This window comes from Sturnus vulgaris, chromosome 24, assembly GCF_052056855.1.
Source record: "Sturnus vulgaris isolate bStuVul1 chromosome 24, bStuVul1.hap1, whole genome shotgun sequence".
Taxonomy (NCBI): domain Eukaryota; kingdom Metazoa; phylum Chordata; class Aves; order Passeriformes; family Sturnidae; genus Sturnus; species Sturnus vulgaris.
Window position 1 is genome coordinate 3,115,738 of NC_142266.1, and position 16,711 is coordinate 3,132,448.

The following is a 16,711-nucleotide window of genomic DNA, read 5'->3' on the forward strand; positions in this document are numbered from 1 at the left end:
AGTCAACACACAGGATATACAAAGGGTTTTAGTGCCCTGAATATCTGTTTCAAAGCAAATTCTCAAAAACACACTGTAAAACCAGCACAAAACTGTTTTGCCAGCTCCCAGCAGGTAGATCAGCCAGTCATGCTATTCCTCCCTGTGAAACAGTGCTCTTTATCAGCTGGTACCATAATGTTTTGGAACTGTCATAAAAAGCCTTTGATTTCAGTCCTCCCCAAAACCCTGCATATTTGCCAAAGGGGCTTCATCTGCACCAAGGGTAACATTTATTTCTGTGTCCTGGACAGAGATCCAATGCCTGTTTTGCAGAGCTTTCCTCTACCCCTCCATACTGTATCCATGCATGGCTCCAGCAGTCTTTCCTGGAAAAAGGAACAGCTCCAGCTCAAGGAATTTAATCACACACATCCAGCAAAACACAGCTGCAGTGCACAAGGCTCAGAGATTCCTCCAAAGTAATCTGGTAGTTACATTTAACCAGATGTTTCCATTTTTCTGCTTGAATAAATCCACAGAAATTGCACTCTGCAACTGCTAAGAGAGAGTGGCTCAGCTGGCAACCCATGGAGGAAATGTTTCAAATGTTGTCATTCAACACAGCCTATGGCTCTAGAACAGCCTGTGTGAGAGAGCTCTGTTACAGCATTCCAGTTGGGATGGAGATGGGGGCTTGGGCTCCTATGGTTTAATCCAAGAGTCATTAAACACCCCTTGGATTCACATCAGCTGACCAGATTAAATACTCAGCTCTCCATCAAACTAGGAAAGCAATGACTGGGAGCCCAGCACAGATCTCGGCCCCGTGCAGCCTCTCTGGCACCACCAGCACAGTGCAGTACTGCTGGGAGCTACAGCTTGTGTCACTGTGTACAGTCTGACACTACATGGGTTTATCAGTTCAGCTCTCATACCCAAACACAGCTGCACTGCTGTGGATCCAGATGATTCCCCTTTGAAAGGAAAGCACCCAGGGCGTGCCCAGAAGGTAATCCAGGCTAACAGTGTATCCCTTGAGCTAGCCCAGGGCCCTGCTCCCACACCACACCACACCACTACATTTTGTCTCTCCCTCTGGAGTGACTCGATTAACAGCCTTCAGAACGGCCCAGGGTCACAGATAACAGCATACTCTGAATTGGGATTGGATCCAAATGCCAATAATGTGCTCCAAAAACTTGGGCTTTCCATATTGGACCTGCATTATTGCTCTTGTATGACTATGTAGTTAACACCGTAACTCTGCAGAGTCACACTGAGGAAAGCAAGACAGTCACCACAGGCAATTCTAACCCTAATGTGCATTGTGCCACCTCAATAACCTTCTCTTTGTGTAATCTGAACACAAGCAGCTGAGAAGTACAAACCATCAATCACTGAACCTCCCAAATGATCCGTGAACCACCTTCCTCTGCTGCTCAGTGTTTGCCTTTCCTCATAGTGTGAAGCCCACCCAGCAAAAGGATACAACAGGAAACGCAAACTGGGAACTTTTGGACCTAAAAGCTTTCCTTTAACACTTGTCAGTTCTCACATCCCTCCTGCAAAAATGTGGATTTGTAGGGGTTTTTTTAAGAATGTCAACATTCATCTGAATAGTTATGTAGTAATGATATTTCTAGAATTTGTATTTATAAAATTGCATATAAACACTTAGGCAATGGTGTAAAAAAGCAGAAAATCCAAAATAACACTTCATGCAAGTTCTGGGATTTTTAAATGGCTTATCCAGTTATGCAGCAGGTTTTGCAGACTGAAATTTCTTGTAACTCCTGCACCACCAGAGTACATGGATTAAAATAGCAAAGACTAAATCAATTACAATGGAAAGTTACACCTTACACACTTTCAACTAAGATGAGCTGACTTACACTTCGAAATATGTATTAGAAGTCAAAGGTTACCACACAGGAATCTGACTTTCCTAATAACTTCCAGCCCTCTTTTTCCAAGAGAAAGGATACACTCCACTTTTCATTTACTATGCAATCTTTGTATTCCCTGCCTGTTTCCTCTCTGTTTATATCCTAAGAGCTTTCTGCAGACATTCAATACAATTCAGAGTCTAAGATGAAGTGCATGGCATATTGCTACAAAGGACCCAAGCAGCTGTGTAGAGAGTGATTTATAAAACATGTTTACAATCGGCATTATAATTGATACTGACTCAACCCTCAAGAAGAATCATGTCTAAGACACAGCAATACTCAGAAGCACCCAACAGCAAGCTGAGAGGCAGTGATGCAAAAATATTTGTTAGAAACAGGTATTTCCTTACCATCGGGAATTAACACTTTGTAAACACAACAGCAAACGTTCACTTTACAGCTGATAGTGAGGGCAGGCTAAGGATTACAAGGAGACAGCTTGTGGTGGATGAAGAATGGTACCAGGGAAAGACAAGGAAAGACAATGGGAGAACTGAGATACTCACTCTCACTGGACATGGGAAGGTCTGAACCAAGGTTTGAAGATTCAGTTTTCTGATCGCTGACCTCTGTGCTGCTCACATGACTGCCAGGACAACAAAGGCTCAGTATCAGCATCATGAACTCTTAAATTAACATCCTTGGGCATCACAAGCCCTGGGTTCAACTTTTCTGACCAAGGCAAACTAACTCTTCACAAAACCTAGCCCTGTGCTCTTTGCTACCTCATGAAGAGATTTCTGAGAGAGAGATTTGCAGCTGGAATTAGACATCAAACTCGATGGGGTTTGAGTGGCCAGCGAAGACTGCAGGGGTGGCTTCTGTGACAAACACCTCTTGGCATCTCCACTCCCCCAGGCTGCAGCAGACAAAGAACTGCTGCCAGCAGTGCTGTGTGACCCTGCTGTCACAGGCTCCAAAGTTTAATTTCTCGAAGCAGTTATCCACACAGGTTCACTAAGAATAGCAGCACAGATATTATTAAAATATCCTGAGTCTCACCAAATTAAATGTTATGTGCAGTATGTGACAGCTTCATTCCGTGAAAGATGGGTGTGATGATGCCAGTAAGATTCTTTGTGGCCACTTTTATAACAGCTTTATACATAGGGCCAGTTAATTATTTTTTATTGGGAACTTAATCAAAATTATACCAAATACAAATGCAACTATATTTTCCATAGCTCTGTAAAAAATAAATCAAGAAACAAATTTCTAAAATGAAAGCTTTACAAAAGACCATAAAGAACTGTTCCACACTAAAATCAAATTTAAAATCCTGTACCTCAGGCTCTGTTCTCCAGATTCCTGCATCTTAGCTTTTTTCACCTGCAAAGACAAAAATGTTCAGAGCTACAACTAACACAAGCTGGGGGGTTCACAGTGGTGGCTAAATCCACAGCCTTGTCCTGCACTCCAGAACTCACCAGTGTAACCTTCTTCATCTCCAGACAAGCCTTTTCCTAATTAGAAAACAAGGGCTAACACTGATCCTGTATAGCACAATTGTCATGTTAGTTATGTTAGTAACAGGTGCCGAGATATACAGCCACAAAAATGGCTGGCAAGGATAATTTTGTGGAAATTGAATAACACAGTCGTAAGTTTTAAAAAAATCTCATTCTGTACAGATTCACCACAAACTTTGCTCTTTTCCCCCCATATTTTAATAATGCATAAAGATAGGAACAGATAGATAGAATGAGTGCTTTTTCTGTAATAAATTAGGAGTTTTGACTCCTAATTAAAACCAATACAGCACTTTTTCTCATTTTGTAGGTGCCAGCTGGATCCTGCTCCTGTACAGGTTATTACACCACAGCACTGGCTTGAACACAAATTCCATTTCTGCAGGCTACAAACATTACTGTGAAACCCTCAGTAGGATGCCAAGGTGAGTTCCTCCTGCAAGAACATGCTCCAAAAATACTACCCAAAATACTACTTCACTCATTCATTATGATCCATCTAATCTCATATTCTGTCACAGAATGACTGACTGGTATCAGGTACTTAAAAGAAATTACCAAGAAAATCTTTAGCTGAATTTTACAGCAGAATCAACGGGCACACCACTGTAAATTAGCTGTACCTTATCTCTCATGCCCTGAAGAGTAAAGACAGTTTTCATTATATGAGGATGGATTTAGAGAGATTTCCTTTTATAGTACAGGCAATTCATTTTTAAACTCCTCAAATAACTGGAGTACAAACTAGATGGTTTTGCTGCTTAGTTTCACATTTTGTGGATATTACTCAGGCCCATCATTTGCAGGTCGTGGCAAGCCAGGTTCTGAATAATTTTAAGTTCACATTTCTACTTCATTTGACTTTGTTCCTAAGTCATAAAATTGCATAAATGACATTACAATGTATTTTATAACTAGTTTAACTGAAGAACGTTAAATTCTCACATTAAAAAGGCATCAAAATCTTTTCAATTACAACACATCCAAAGTGCCCTCAAGCACATTATTCTGTTTCTGTGTGCATTTGACAAGGTCTCGAGATTACAACCATCACTGCTATTGTAACTCTGCAATTTCTTGTTGAGTTTGTACCAGGTTTATTTTGAGTTTGTAACAGGAACAGGACATTAATACAAACATTTCTGCTTAATTCCTATGCTATTATGTTTTAGATACACAATTTTATTCATCTCATAGTGTATTGATAATTCTCTACCAACACTTCTGTGCTGTGTTAAGATCAGTTATTGATAATGCAAACAATATCACAAATACTTCAAATACATGTAGCAAATTTAACCTTCAGACATTCTTCCCCACCCCAACACACTGTTACATTAGTTATTAAAAAATGCTTTCCACTTGTGGAAACAACCAATCACAGGATCTTTTCAAGATCTCAAGCATATGAAGAATTAAAGACTATACACTCTGTAATAACCACCATGCTGATTCTGTCCCTAAAATAGTGAATTTTATTTTCTCTAAAACAGGCTTGAAATAAGTCTGATTTTCTGAGCGTAACAAATAATCATTTTGCATAGAAACATCACAGAGTTCAAGTACATATCACTATTTCTTTCTTACTACTGTCTGTACAATTATAGTAAATTAAATGTACAGCACATTTTACAAACTACAAAGTGCTTTTTGTCCTCTGGATAAATATACTAAGCATAAGCCTTCTTTTCCAATATTAGTTAAAATAACTGTATACTGCAATTGTGAGATGGCTAATTTGGTTTATATTTTCATTTTCAGCATTTTTTTAGATGTACTTACTGGTTGTTCGGGTAAGTCTTGTGGCTCTTCCATGGGTATTACTATTTTAATGCTTTAATGATTCAAATCGTGTGTTCCTCAGCAGTCTTCAAGCCCTGTTAAAGAAAGGTGTTCATAGCTTTATGTACTTTTTGGGGGCTTATCATATAGGCTATCAGAGAATATTAATTGTTATATACTCCTCCCACAAAACTCGTGTGGCCATCTCCCAAATAAAATACAAAATCCATACATGGAAAGATTTCATAAACAAGGGATTTAGCTTTAAGCTTTGAAGATACAGATTTTTCATGCACATGGCACATTTCTACATCAGTTACTCGGCCCACACTGGCTGCAGAAGCTAACACACTAATAGGACACGTGCACCATGATTTTAAAGACACTTTAAATGATCAAGTCTGGTCTACTAGGTCAGTAAACAGCATGATTCAATCTAACCTGTTTTAATTTAGAACATTTATGCAACAATCAAAAAAAAATCAGGACAAGACTGCACACCTAAATGCATTTACACACAGTGCTGTTCCCCATAAAATTCACAAAGCAAGTTCATTATTTCAACTGCACCTTTCAAAAAGAGAAGTCTGATTAAATTTTATAAAACAATTTTGATTTTGGAAGTATTTACCAGAGAGATCTCATATACTACATCAAAAAGCTGCTGCCTTCCAGGGGCTTGAACTCACGAAAAAGAAAATTTGCAGAATATTTTCACAACCTGATGAACTTTTGCAATTTGCCTGAGTCTTCCTGGCTTCCCCCTCTGCCCACCTGATGTGCACGAGCAGTATAATCTGCGTTTTTGTTCTTTCTCCACCTCATTTTGCAGCCACCTTATTAAAGCCAACCTCGACCTGTTCAGAGCAGCTTTTCCCGTGTGCCTCCTCTGCCACACACCCACACAGCACAACTTCAGGGGACTGCAGAAATCAGGAGAAATGCTGAGAAACACTTCGTGAGTTGGAGAAATCAAACGCAGCAACTTTCTGTGCTGAGGTACAACCTCCACAGCCCCCGAAGCCGAGCTCTAAGTGTCTGTAGAAACGAAAATGCTATTTTACACACCACCCCCTCCTCTAGGAGCTTCTGCTCACCCACCCTGGCCGGAGCATTCATGGCATTATCCCCACGCAAAGGGACTGAACTGGTTTACAGAAACAACTTTCTGGCGTCCTGAAAACCCCATCTCTGATCCTGCCAGACCTACTTAACGTCCCTACACGTGCAGCCTGCCTGCAGCCCGGTCCCACGTGCCACCCACAGGGATGCTATGCAGCCTGCAATAATTCCACATTAACCACGGAAACACAAAAGGTTTCTCCCTCGTTTGAGGCCGTGCCGGGGTGTATTGTATGCACCGGGGTAAAATTTTATTGATGGTTTGAGGATTTTGCAAAGCTGCCACCCCTAATCAAAGCTACTTACTGTTATTGCCTGAACTCTAAGTCAAATGAATTCACAATTAGTTTCTTCCATAATTCAGGTTCTTTGGAGACAACCCTATTCACAACACACAAGTCTAATACAAAGCACTTACTGTCACCTTTACAGTTTTTCCTCCACCAGTTTCAATCAGTTTTATTTTAAATACAAATCTTATTTATTTTTTGTAGAAATAACAGAAAAATTAGGACTGAACGGAAACTCTGCCACTCACGGATTATAAAAAGGAATATAAAATACAATGGCAGAGAGTAAGAAGACTTGAAATTCATGCCAAGAGGTCCTGTCCCTCAACCTTCACTTCTGGTATTTAACACTGTTTTGTTGTGTAATTTCATACAAAAATCCCAAACGAAACTCTTCAGTATGGAAAAATATTTTACATTCCACTGATCCATACAGCAGGAACTTCCCATGCCATGCTTTGCTGAAAAGCTGTGAGTAGTTCTTTAATTTTGGTTTTGAGAAAGACTTAAATAATTACAAAGACAAAAAGATTCTCAGAGAGAGTCCCACTGGAATTTGTTACATGCTTGAAGAAAACACTCTTTCCAAATAAGCTGGGCACCTTGTAGCACCTGGAAGCAGATGACTGAACCAAAGCAGATGAACACAAAGTGCCTGCCTTAATGGCAAGCAGAACTTGACCTCTGGTGGCTTCACCCCTTCTCCCAGGGAATTGAGAATTCCAAGTGAGAGCTCGGCCAAGGGTGGTTCTGTGCCTTCCCTGCACCTCCAGAACGAGCAGCACAGGCAGAGGACACCTCACACCCGAGGTGTGCCCCAGGCTGAGGCTCCAGAGACAAAGCAGCAGAGTGTGGGTGTGGGTGTGGGTGTGCGGGTGGGTGTGGGTGTGTGGATGTGTGAGATGGAGGCACTGAACACATCTGGGAGCAAGGGCTGAGGGCATCCTCCCCCAGCCACGGCCAGCAGCAGCAGCAGCAGCAGGAGGTTACAGTGCTGTGGGACAGGGGACAGCTCCTGCCTCTCCCGACCTCCTGCACCCCCCTCCTGCCTGCCTCACACTCCCTCCTCCATGCCCAGGAGGCTTGTGCAGTTAAAGAGCAGTCTGCATGTAGGACCTGCCAAGGGAAAAGAAAGAGAAAGGAAAACCAGAGAGACCCAAGCACAGTCTTTGTGCTAAGATGATGTCAGAAAGATCAGCTCTGGCCCCACACAGCCCTGTTCCAAGGGAGCCAGCAGGATGAGAGTCAGGAAAAATACACAAGCAGAGCAGCAGGATGTCCCTTTTCAACCACAGCCACGGTAAATGAAACTATAATTTTATCATCTACTTGATGTTTCACTTTGATGAGCAGAGACATGACAGCAATAAATACACAACATCCTTTCCACCTGTATCACCCACCCAAGCACCAGTTCTCATGCAGAGCAGGCCCATATCTTCTTGAGCTGGGCACAGAAAATCCTTGGATCCTGGCAGGGCAGGAACCTCTCCCTGCTGCTCTCCTGCACTGAATGAAGCTGCTGTCAGCTCCAAGGCTGAAGCCAACAGAGGAGGATCCAGGGAGCAGCTGCTCCTGCCCTGCTCATATCCCTCAGAGCCCTCTCCACCACAGTTAATGCCCAGCTGCCCTCCAGCCAGCCCCCGCCCTGGGTGGGTACATGCCCTAGGGTCCCAAGCCCCTCCAGGTGCTGTTGGACACCTCTTGGCCCAGCATGAGAGATCTGAACTGCCTAGAGCTTGAAAAACAAAATAAAATGCTAAAAACAAACCCAGAACCTTGCACTTGCTCAGCCTGGGCTGCCTCAGAGGAGCACACTGAGCCAGCAGTTCACCAGCAACAAAGATGATTTTTAAAAACTGAAAAGACACAACACTGGTTTTTTTTGCTGGGGTTTTTGTTTGGTTGGTTTTGTTGTTGTTTTTGGTTGTTTTGGGGGTTTTTTGTACATCAAATCTCAAAATTAGATTTTAACTTGCATAAAATTCAAGCGAACTGCACTTCAAGTATGCTTATTACACACACATTATTATGGAACATTTTTAAACCCTAAGCGAACACAACAGCAGGGGTATCAGAGATTCAGGTGGTGAGAATGCTCTTGTGGGCCAATGGGTTTGTGAATGAGAAAAACAGTACAAAATGGAAGCTAATGTGCAAGAAGCCATTAAATGAGCTGCTGCAATGAAAGAAACATTGAGAAAGGCGAGTCCATTGTTCTGCTTCTGGAAATTAGCAAAGTACCACAATTTTCTCCTTTACGGGAGGATTTTTGTTCATTACCTGATGAAAACTATTCTGTAATGTGTGAACTAAACACCAGGTTTTATTTGATCTAGATTTGTTTTGAATAACCATCCTGTTTAATTCCAACTTTGCATGGAGCACCAGCAATGCAAAATATTAAGAATTGGGTTTGTATGTCATTTTATTTTGTTCACTCAAATTGAGACACGTTATCTAAACTTCAAACCAGAAGGCACCACAGCAGAGGAATGGGCTGCACAATCACTCTCAGCAGCTGCCTTCTGCTCTGCACATCATCTTGATGCCAATAATTCAACATTAAAAGCCCTGGCAAGTGATCTCCAGCTTCTTGCACTAAATCGTGTTTTAAAAATCCTGAAATACAACGTTCAGCTTGGTCAGGCTTTCTCAAACTAGATACACTGGACAGAATTTCTGCCTGCTATGAGCAGCACCTGGATAGACTGCTATTTACTTCCAGCTTGTGCTTTTCAAGCCCATCTGCCTTGGCTTTGAATATAAAGTTTCATGCAAGAAACAGTTCTCTCAAGCTGCAAATAATTAAAGTCAGGATACTGAGATAAAACCAACACACAGTAATTATACTGGTTAGGAAGAAAAATGGTTTTGTATTACTTTAAGACAGTCATTATTTCCCTAAGAACAAAGCTTTGATTGGGGTAATGAAATTCCATCTATTAAACAGAGTTGGAATAAAATCATAGGATCATTTATTTCGGAAAAGACCGCCAAGATCATTAGGTTCAACCAATACCCAGCACTGCCAAGGCCACCACTAACCCATGTCCCCAAGTGCCTTGTCTTTTAAATGCCCTGAGGGATGGTGACTCCACCTCTGCCCTGGGCAGCCTTTGACGGCCCTTTCAGAGAAGAAATTCCCCCTGATATCCAATCTAATCGTTCCCTGGCACAGCTTGAGGCCATTTTCTCTTGTCCTGTCCTTTGTACCCTGGGAGCAGAGCCTGACTCCACCCTCCTGTCAGGGAGTTGTGGACAGCAAGAAGATCCTCCCAAGCCTCCTCTTCTCCAGGCTGAGCCACACCAGCTTCTCCTCGTCAGATCTGGGCTTCAGCCCCTTCCCCAGCTCTGTTCCCTGCTCTGGAAATGCTCCAGCCCTTCAATATCTGTATTGTAGTGAGGTCTTTCTCTGATGAGCCTCCTTCCAGCCACTTTTCCCCCAGCCTGGAGTGTTCCATGGGATTGCTGTGCTTAGGATGCACTCCATTCCCTTGCCCAGAACATTCATAAAGAGATTAAGCAGGATTGGTCCAATACTGAACCCTGAGGAACTGCACCAGTGCCTGGCCCCACAGAGATGTAGTTCCATTCCCATTCTCTGGGCCCAGCCATGCAGTTAATTTTAAACCCAGCAAAGAGTACAGCTGCCCAAGCCCTGAGCAGCCAGATTCTCCAGGAGAAATGGTGTCAAAGGGTTTACTAAGGTTCAGGTAGACACATGCACAGCCCTTCCCTCATCCACCATGCAAGTCACCTTGTTGTAGAACATCAGGTTGGTCAGGCAGGATCTGCCTCTCCTAAAAAAATGCTGGTTGGGACTGCCCCCTGCTTGTCCTGTATGTGCCATACGATGGCACAGAAGATGGTCTGCTCTACAACCTTCCACTCCTCTGAGGCCAGGCTGTAGTCCCCAGACACATTTTCTGACCCTCCTTCTAGATGGGCACTGCATTTGAAAGCATCCAGTCAAGTGGGAGCTGCCTGGTTAGCCAGGAAGGCTGGGAAATGATGGAAAGTGGCTCAGTGAGCACCTCTGCCACTCCCTCAGTGCCCTTGACTGCATCCTATCTGTCCTCAGAGACTTGGCTAAGTGGTGTAGTACATACTTATAAAAACGCTTTTTTATTATCTTTTACAGCGATGGCTGTAATGTCTTGTACAAGTCCAACCCAAATAACCTATGCAGTTATTTTCACTCTTCAATTATTCAAGGACCACCACCTTACAATAAGCAGCAACAAAAATACATGAATTAGGAAGCAGAATAGTATAGTCTTCCCATATTTTCTGGTGGGGTATTTCATGACAATGTGCCCCATGCTGCTGCATTACACCCACAGAGGATCAGAGAATGCAGCCAAAGCAATCCAAGACATCACTCAACTAGAGCAGAGCTTCTCCTCACAATGTTTTCACTCCATGCCACTCACCACATGACAAACAGCTTCTGACAGAGGAGCAGAACTTGGCACAGTGCAGCGGGGCAGATCTACCCCGTTTCTTTTTTTAGATTTAATTAAAATACCCAAATAAAAACAAAAGTAGAAGAGACACATATTGACATTACTATGCACTGCAACAGCTGTTGAGCACGTTTTATTCTGAAGGTTTGACTTAAGTTTTAGTCTTCAGGCAAAATATGCTCTCAGTCATCCCCTGCACTGGCAATGGCCTGTGCTCCTCCCCATTAGGGTGTAGGCAGGCACATGGACATATTTTATTCTTCCCTGTACCCCAGCATTCCTATATCCAACCATGATAGTATTTCACTTGCCAAGCTGATGAAATATTTCCTTCTTCTGAAGCAGAGCTGAAAAAGGACTCGAGTTAATGAATGAAAGCTGGGCTACACAGCAGCCTGCTAATTCTGTCTGGAACAATCCAGCAGAGCTCACTGCAAACACTGATACTCCACTATGGGCTTTTCTCATCCTCCACACACACCCACATGCCCCTAGTTACAACACACACAGGTATCTGCAAAATATTGTGACAAGCAGCAAAATAAACCTTTGCAATGAGTGCTGCTGGATGATTCCCTGCTCTGTCTCCATGCTCCTTCTTCCCTCCTTTATCGACCACGAAATTTCAGAATCAAACACTGTAAAGTTACAAGGAAGGCATTTTGTATGCCCTATTTCTGAAGGTATGGATAGTCATGACAAGCCTCCAAATGCTGTCCTGTAGGACTGAAAAACCATGGTTTTATTAAAAAATTTCATAACCTTAAAATGGAAAAAAAAAATGCGCTGTGAGAAATAAACACAGTAAGAAAATAACTGAAATCAAACATGGAAATACAAATCAAGTTTTCTACTAAGCAATGCCTGTTGCACTGACAGGAAGTTCCCCATGACTTTTAGACCCTTGCAGAGCTATCAGTGCTCTGACTGTCTGCAGCTCACTCTGCTGACCGATGACACATGCTTGTTTGCCCGGTTCTTATGCAATGCTTTTTCTATTCCATTTTGAAACACAGCAGGAAAATTTTAATGCGGAAAAGAATTGTTTTCACTAACGGAAGATTTGGAAAGAACAACTTCATCCTCAAGAAAAACAATTCCCACTGAGCCCAGAAATCATGTGGCAACTCCTGCTAGACAGAGCCAACATGCATCACTCACAGGGCACAAGAACACACAACTGCTGCTACCTTTCAGTGACAAAACCAAAGCACAGTGACAGACAGAAACATCAGCCAAGCAGAAGAATTGATTCCCTCCTCTCTTCTTGAGGGTATAACTTGCAGTGAAACCAGACAGATGTTCCCCTGATCACACAGGGTGTGGTACCTAAAATCTCACAGCCCATATACACTTTTGTGTTTCTGGGAATTAATAAACAGGTAACAAACTTCTAGAGCTGCAGCCCTAGACAGACAAAGAATGCTGTTTGGCTTCCACGGTTTTAAAAACAAATTTCCCAACAGCAGGACACTCTGCCTTTAATTCCTAAAAGCCACTTCAGACAAATTCTAATAGATTAGGACACTTCCTGAACAAAAGACTGAACACTTTAAACTTCTCTCAGTCAGACAGCAAATCTGCATCACATTAACCACAAAAAGTAATTATCGACATTATGTAGCCCTAAATTTCATTTTCAATAAAAGATTTGACACATACAGATCAAAAAAATCACATAGCTAATACCAGAGGCTATCACAAAATGCACCTATACTTGTATTAGAGAAACTCTTTCAGTACTCAACTATACTCAATTCAAGAACCCAGGAAAAGTGAAGATGTCAAGTAACAAAATAAACAGCCAGCTTACAGCGTGTTCAGAAGGCTGATCTGATCTGTACAGTGCTATGGGGGGGCCTGAAGAGGCAACATCTGATCATGAAGGACAGCTTCTCCAAGCACAAGAACCCAGTCCACCCCAAGAGGCAAGAAAATGAGTAAAGCAGGTGGAGTTTGGCTGGACAGACAGTTTTGGACTAAGCTCAAATGCGAATAATCTGGGAGGTCAAGCAAAGACCTGTGAAGACTTCACCAAAACTGCTGAAGAGTGGCTTCCAGGAGGAAATGAACAAGATCCTGATGATCTCTTCATTGCTATAAATATATTTTCTTCAAACCTTGGCACTGAGAATCAATCTCTAGCTGGATAACAAGCAAATCCCTGTAAAACCAGTGCTGTATGTTCTGGAGTGCCTGATGACCACAGACAATCTCAAGGGCAAGATGAAATCGAGCAGATGAATAACCTGGTCATTGCTTTACTAACAGATCTGGAATTAGTTTTTGTAATTAGTAATTACACTAATTAGTGTAATTAGCCTGTGGCCAGGGATAAGACTGTGCACTTTCAGCTGACACCATCTGAGAGGTGTCACGTTATGCAAACTCCTGCAGTGATATTCAAAGCATGTTTAACCCAAAACTCCATTAAGTTACAAGCAGTTTTATTTGACAGCTGGGACAGGTGAGGAGCAGAGCACAACTCACTCCCACAGCTCCATCACCTGTGACCATATTCCTGCTCCCAGGGGGCTCTGGAAGAGTGACAAACAGGACTAAGTTTGGGCAGAACCAGAGCTTGATACACACATCTGGGCTTGTTTTCTAGTTAGCTTGTTCAGTTACAGAGCTGATGCATAACAACCTGAAAAAGACAAGGCAGTGGTTGGTGTCAATCACAATGACACCAAACCCTAAAGAGGCTGCTATGCCCTGCTGTGTCACAGCACTCTCCTGAACATCACGTTGGGTAAGGCATCAGGAGATCCGTGCCCTTGCAACATCACCTTCACTGAGGCTCTGGAGGCAGCTGCAAGAAGAAAGGAAGGATTTGAAATTACTCCCTCGGGTACTGGAGTGTCTCCAGTCATGGCATCTGCACAGATTATCCCAGAATCACTGCTGGAGAGGGGCCACCAGAGAATACTGCTGAAGAGATGCTGGTTTGCAGCCCTTTAACCAAGTAAAGGAAAAAAATTCTAGACAAATTAGGATGAAATAAAGAAAATCAATTAAGGGTAAGACGAAGCAAGAAAAAGCTGAAAAAGACCTTCCTCAACTTATAACCAACACATAACCTACACCATGCCCCTGTCTGGAGATGGGTGTCTGTAGACCCTACTTGGTGCAAGAACATATATAAAACACCAGCTGTTAAGTCCTGACACAATTCCATTTCAGGCTCAAAAGCTTCCACACCTCTTCATCCTGGCAGCTCCTTTTCCAATCACACGGTTTTGCAGACCCAGTAAAAGTTTTATCAAACATCCGTTTTCTAAGAGCACATTCCAGGGAAAGAGAGCAGAGACTTGCCAAGAGGGGAAAAAAAAATAACCCTACTTCTGCTAACTGAGAGTATAGGCAGGGAACTACTCACATCCCAATGACATATTATCTGCTTTATGCCTTGAGTACCATGTGTAGAGCATGGCTTGCACACAGGACTTGCACACTTGCCTGACTTTTAGTTCAATGAAAGTATTTCAGTATATTTTATCTAGTTTTATTTTTAGCCATCTATAAGCACCTTTTGGTACACGTAAGTTAGGAAATGAATGGTACATCAGTCTACTGTAGAGGGGCTCCACTCATTCATACAACACATGGAAACCCATTTATAGTCTCCTCTGACACGCTCAACTCAAAATTCATTCAACATCTGGATATTTCCAACGCAAAGTTTTGAGAAGTTATAAATACTTCCAAAATCATCAACTACTTGGGAATTTCTACAGCTATTGCACACATCCGTGACAGTTTTTCAAATAAATTATTTGAAAAGTTGCTTCTCAAATTTTTCAATCAGATGTGTTGCACAACCCAATAATACACAGGTCTCCAGGAGCCATAACTGCTGCTGAGGCCGAGGGAAAAGCCGAGGGGGAGACAAAAGCTGCAGGCAAACACTGCAGGAATTGCAGCAGCTTGGAAACTGCAGGACCTCAAGCTCAGCAATGTTTCAAACAGAGCAGGGAGAATGTACCAGCAGATCACTGCTTCTGTGGCAAAAGCTGCATAGCAGGACTCCACAAGTAAGAGGGATCACACTATGAGGGGACAAGGAAAATCCCTCACACACAGTAGGTTCAGCACAACAAAGCCTGTAGATTTGCAGGCTAAGAAAGTCGCCATGTTCATGCATTTTTAAAAGTAACTTATTATGAAACCACTGACTTGAGGCACATGGATTGTGATTCTCAACTAAACATACCTTATTCAGCTTCCGGAGTTTAAGATAATCCACAACAGACAAAACTGAAGGAAACCAAAGAAGTGGCAGATAAGACTTTCATGATTATCATTATCCTAATCAGTATATTGCCCGTTAATTACCAGTTGGAGGTTACTATACTACATATTCAGTTTCACAGAAGCAGAGTTAGCTCCATTCTGAAGGCAAACTCCACCATGATTCTCTGTTTGATGCTCCATCGGAATGGCTACAGCTATGTTCCATCAAGGACTAGCTCTAGTCTGGAAACCATTCAGCCACACCATGCACCACAGCAACCAAACTAACAAGGCACTCTGTGCTGCGGCTGGCTGTACATACAGCTCCAGCAACTCTGCACAGCATTCCCAGAACCAGGAACATCCAGCAGAGCCGATCGGGATCCAGCCTCGCTTGTGAGGCCCAAACATCCTCTCAGACTTCCCCAGCAGCTAAACCCGCCCAGGAGCGATGCAGGTGTGCTGAACTGTGCCCTGGGGAAACCCGCACAGCCCGCGCCCGGCCCCGGGAGCCGCGGCCATCGACCGAGCCCTGGGCAAGTCGCGGGCCCGGCTCTGAATCCCGGCTGCCTCTGGCCGCTCCTCAGTGCCTGGGGGAGCCCAGGGAGCCGGGCAGTGCCTCCTGCCCCTGCTGCCTTTCCCCCAGCTCTTCCACCAGCGGCAAAGCAGCCGGCACAGCCGGGCACATCCCGCCAGGCCCGGGGACGGCCAGACAGGGTCCGGGCCCGCGCTCCGGGCAGGCAGAGGCAGGGGCAGAGCCCACGCTGAGCACACGCGTCGGCCTCACCACCCGCGGCCTCACAGCCCCGGCCCGCCGGTCCCAGCCCAAGCCTGTGAACAGCACCGGGGGCTGCGGGGGTGCTCCGTGTGCAGGGCCCGAGCGAGTTCTTACCGAGAGGCGGCTCCGGAGCCGGGCCCGGGGCCCGCAGCGGACATGGCAGCGGCGCCCGCGCTCCCCGCCCGCCGCCGGAACAGAGAGCGGCGCCGGCAGTGGCGTCACGGCCCGGGGCGGGGATGAGGGGACTGCGGGGCCGAGGGGACTGAGGGGGCTGAGGGGCAGCGGGGATGAGGGGACTGAGGGGGCTGAGGGGCAGCGGGGATGAGGGGACTGAGGGGGCTGAGGGGCAGCGGGGATGAGGGGACTGAGGGGATGAGGGGACTGAGGGGGCTGAGGGGCAGCGGGGATGAGGGGACTGAGGGGGCTGAGGGGCAGCGGGGATGAGGGGACTGAGGGGATGAGGGGACTGCGGGGCCGAGGGGACTGAGGGGGCTGAGGGGCAGCGGGGCTGAGGGGGCTGAGGGGACTGAGGGGCCCGGCCCGGGAGCCGCCGCTGCGGGTCTGGGCGCTGTCACCTTCCTGGGGCCGCCCTCCCGCTCACTCTCCCAGCGGGTGTTTCAATAGAGGGGGCCCGGCC

General features: G+C 44.5%; 1 protein-coding gene across 4 annotated transcripts in view; it reads right to left on the bottom strand.

The window, feature by feature from the left end:
• The window catches only part of EYA3 (EYA transcriptional coactivator and phosphatase 3), a 40,046-nt gene extending 23,783 nt beyond the window's left edge, over positions 1–16,263 (bottom strand). For 2 of the 4 annotated variants that reach the window (XM_088178318.1, XM_014881298.2), the window contains exons 1-5: positions 16,189–16,257; positions 15,277–15,320; positions 5,183–5,277; positions 3,217–3,260; positions 2,438–2,517 (exon numbers count right to left, since the gene is read on the bottom strand). In XM_088178318.1, the coding sequence (XP_088034444.1) occupies positions 2,438–2,517; positions 3,217–3,260; positions 5,183–5,215 (157 nt within the window). In that variant the 5' untranslated portion in view covers positions 5,216–5,277; positions 15,277–15,320; positions 16,189–16,257. Of the gene's footprint in view, positions 1–2,437; positions 2,518–3,216; positions 3,261–5,182; positions 5,278–15,276; positions 15,321–16,188 lie in introns of all 4 variants that reach the window. The other 2 variants (XM_014881299.2, XM_014881297.2) reach the window with 1 other exon arrangement.
• Between the last annotated feature and the right edge of the window lie 448 nt (positions 16,264–16,711).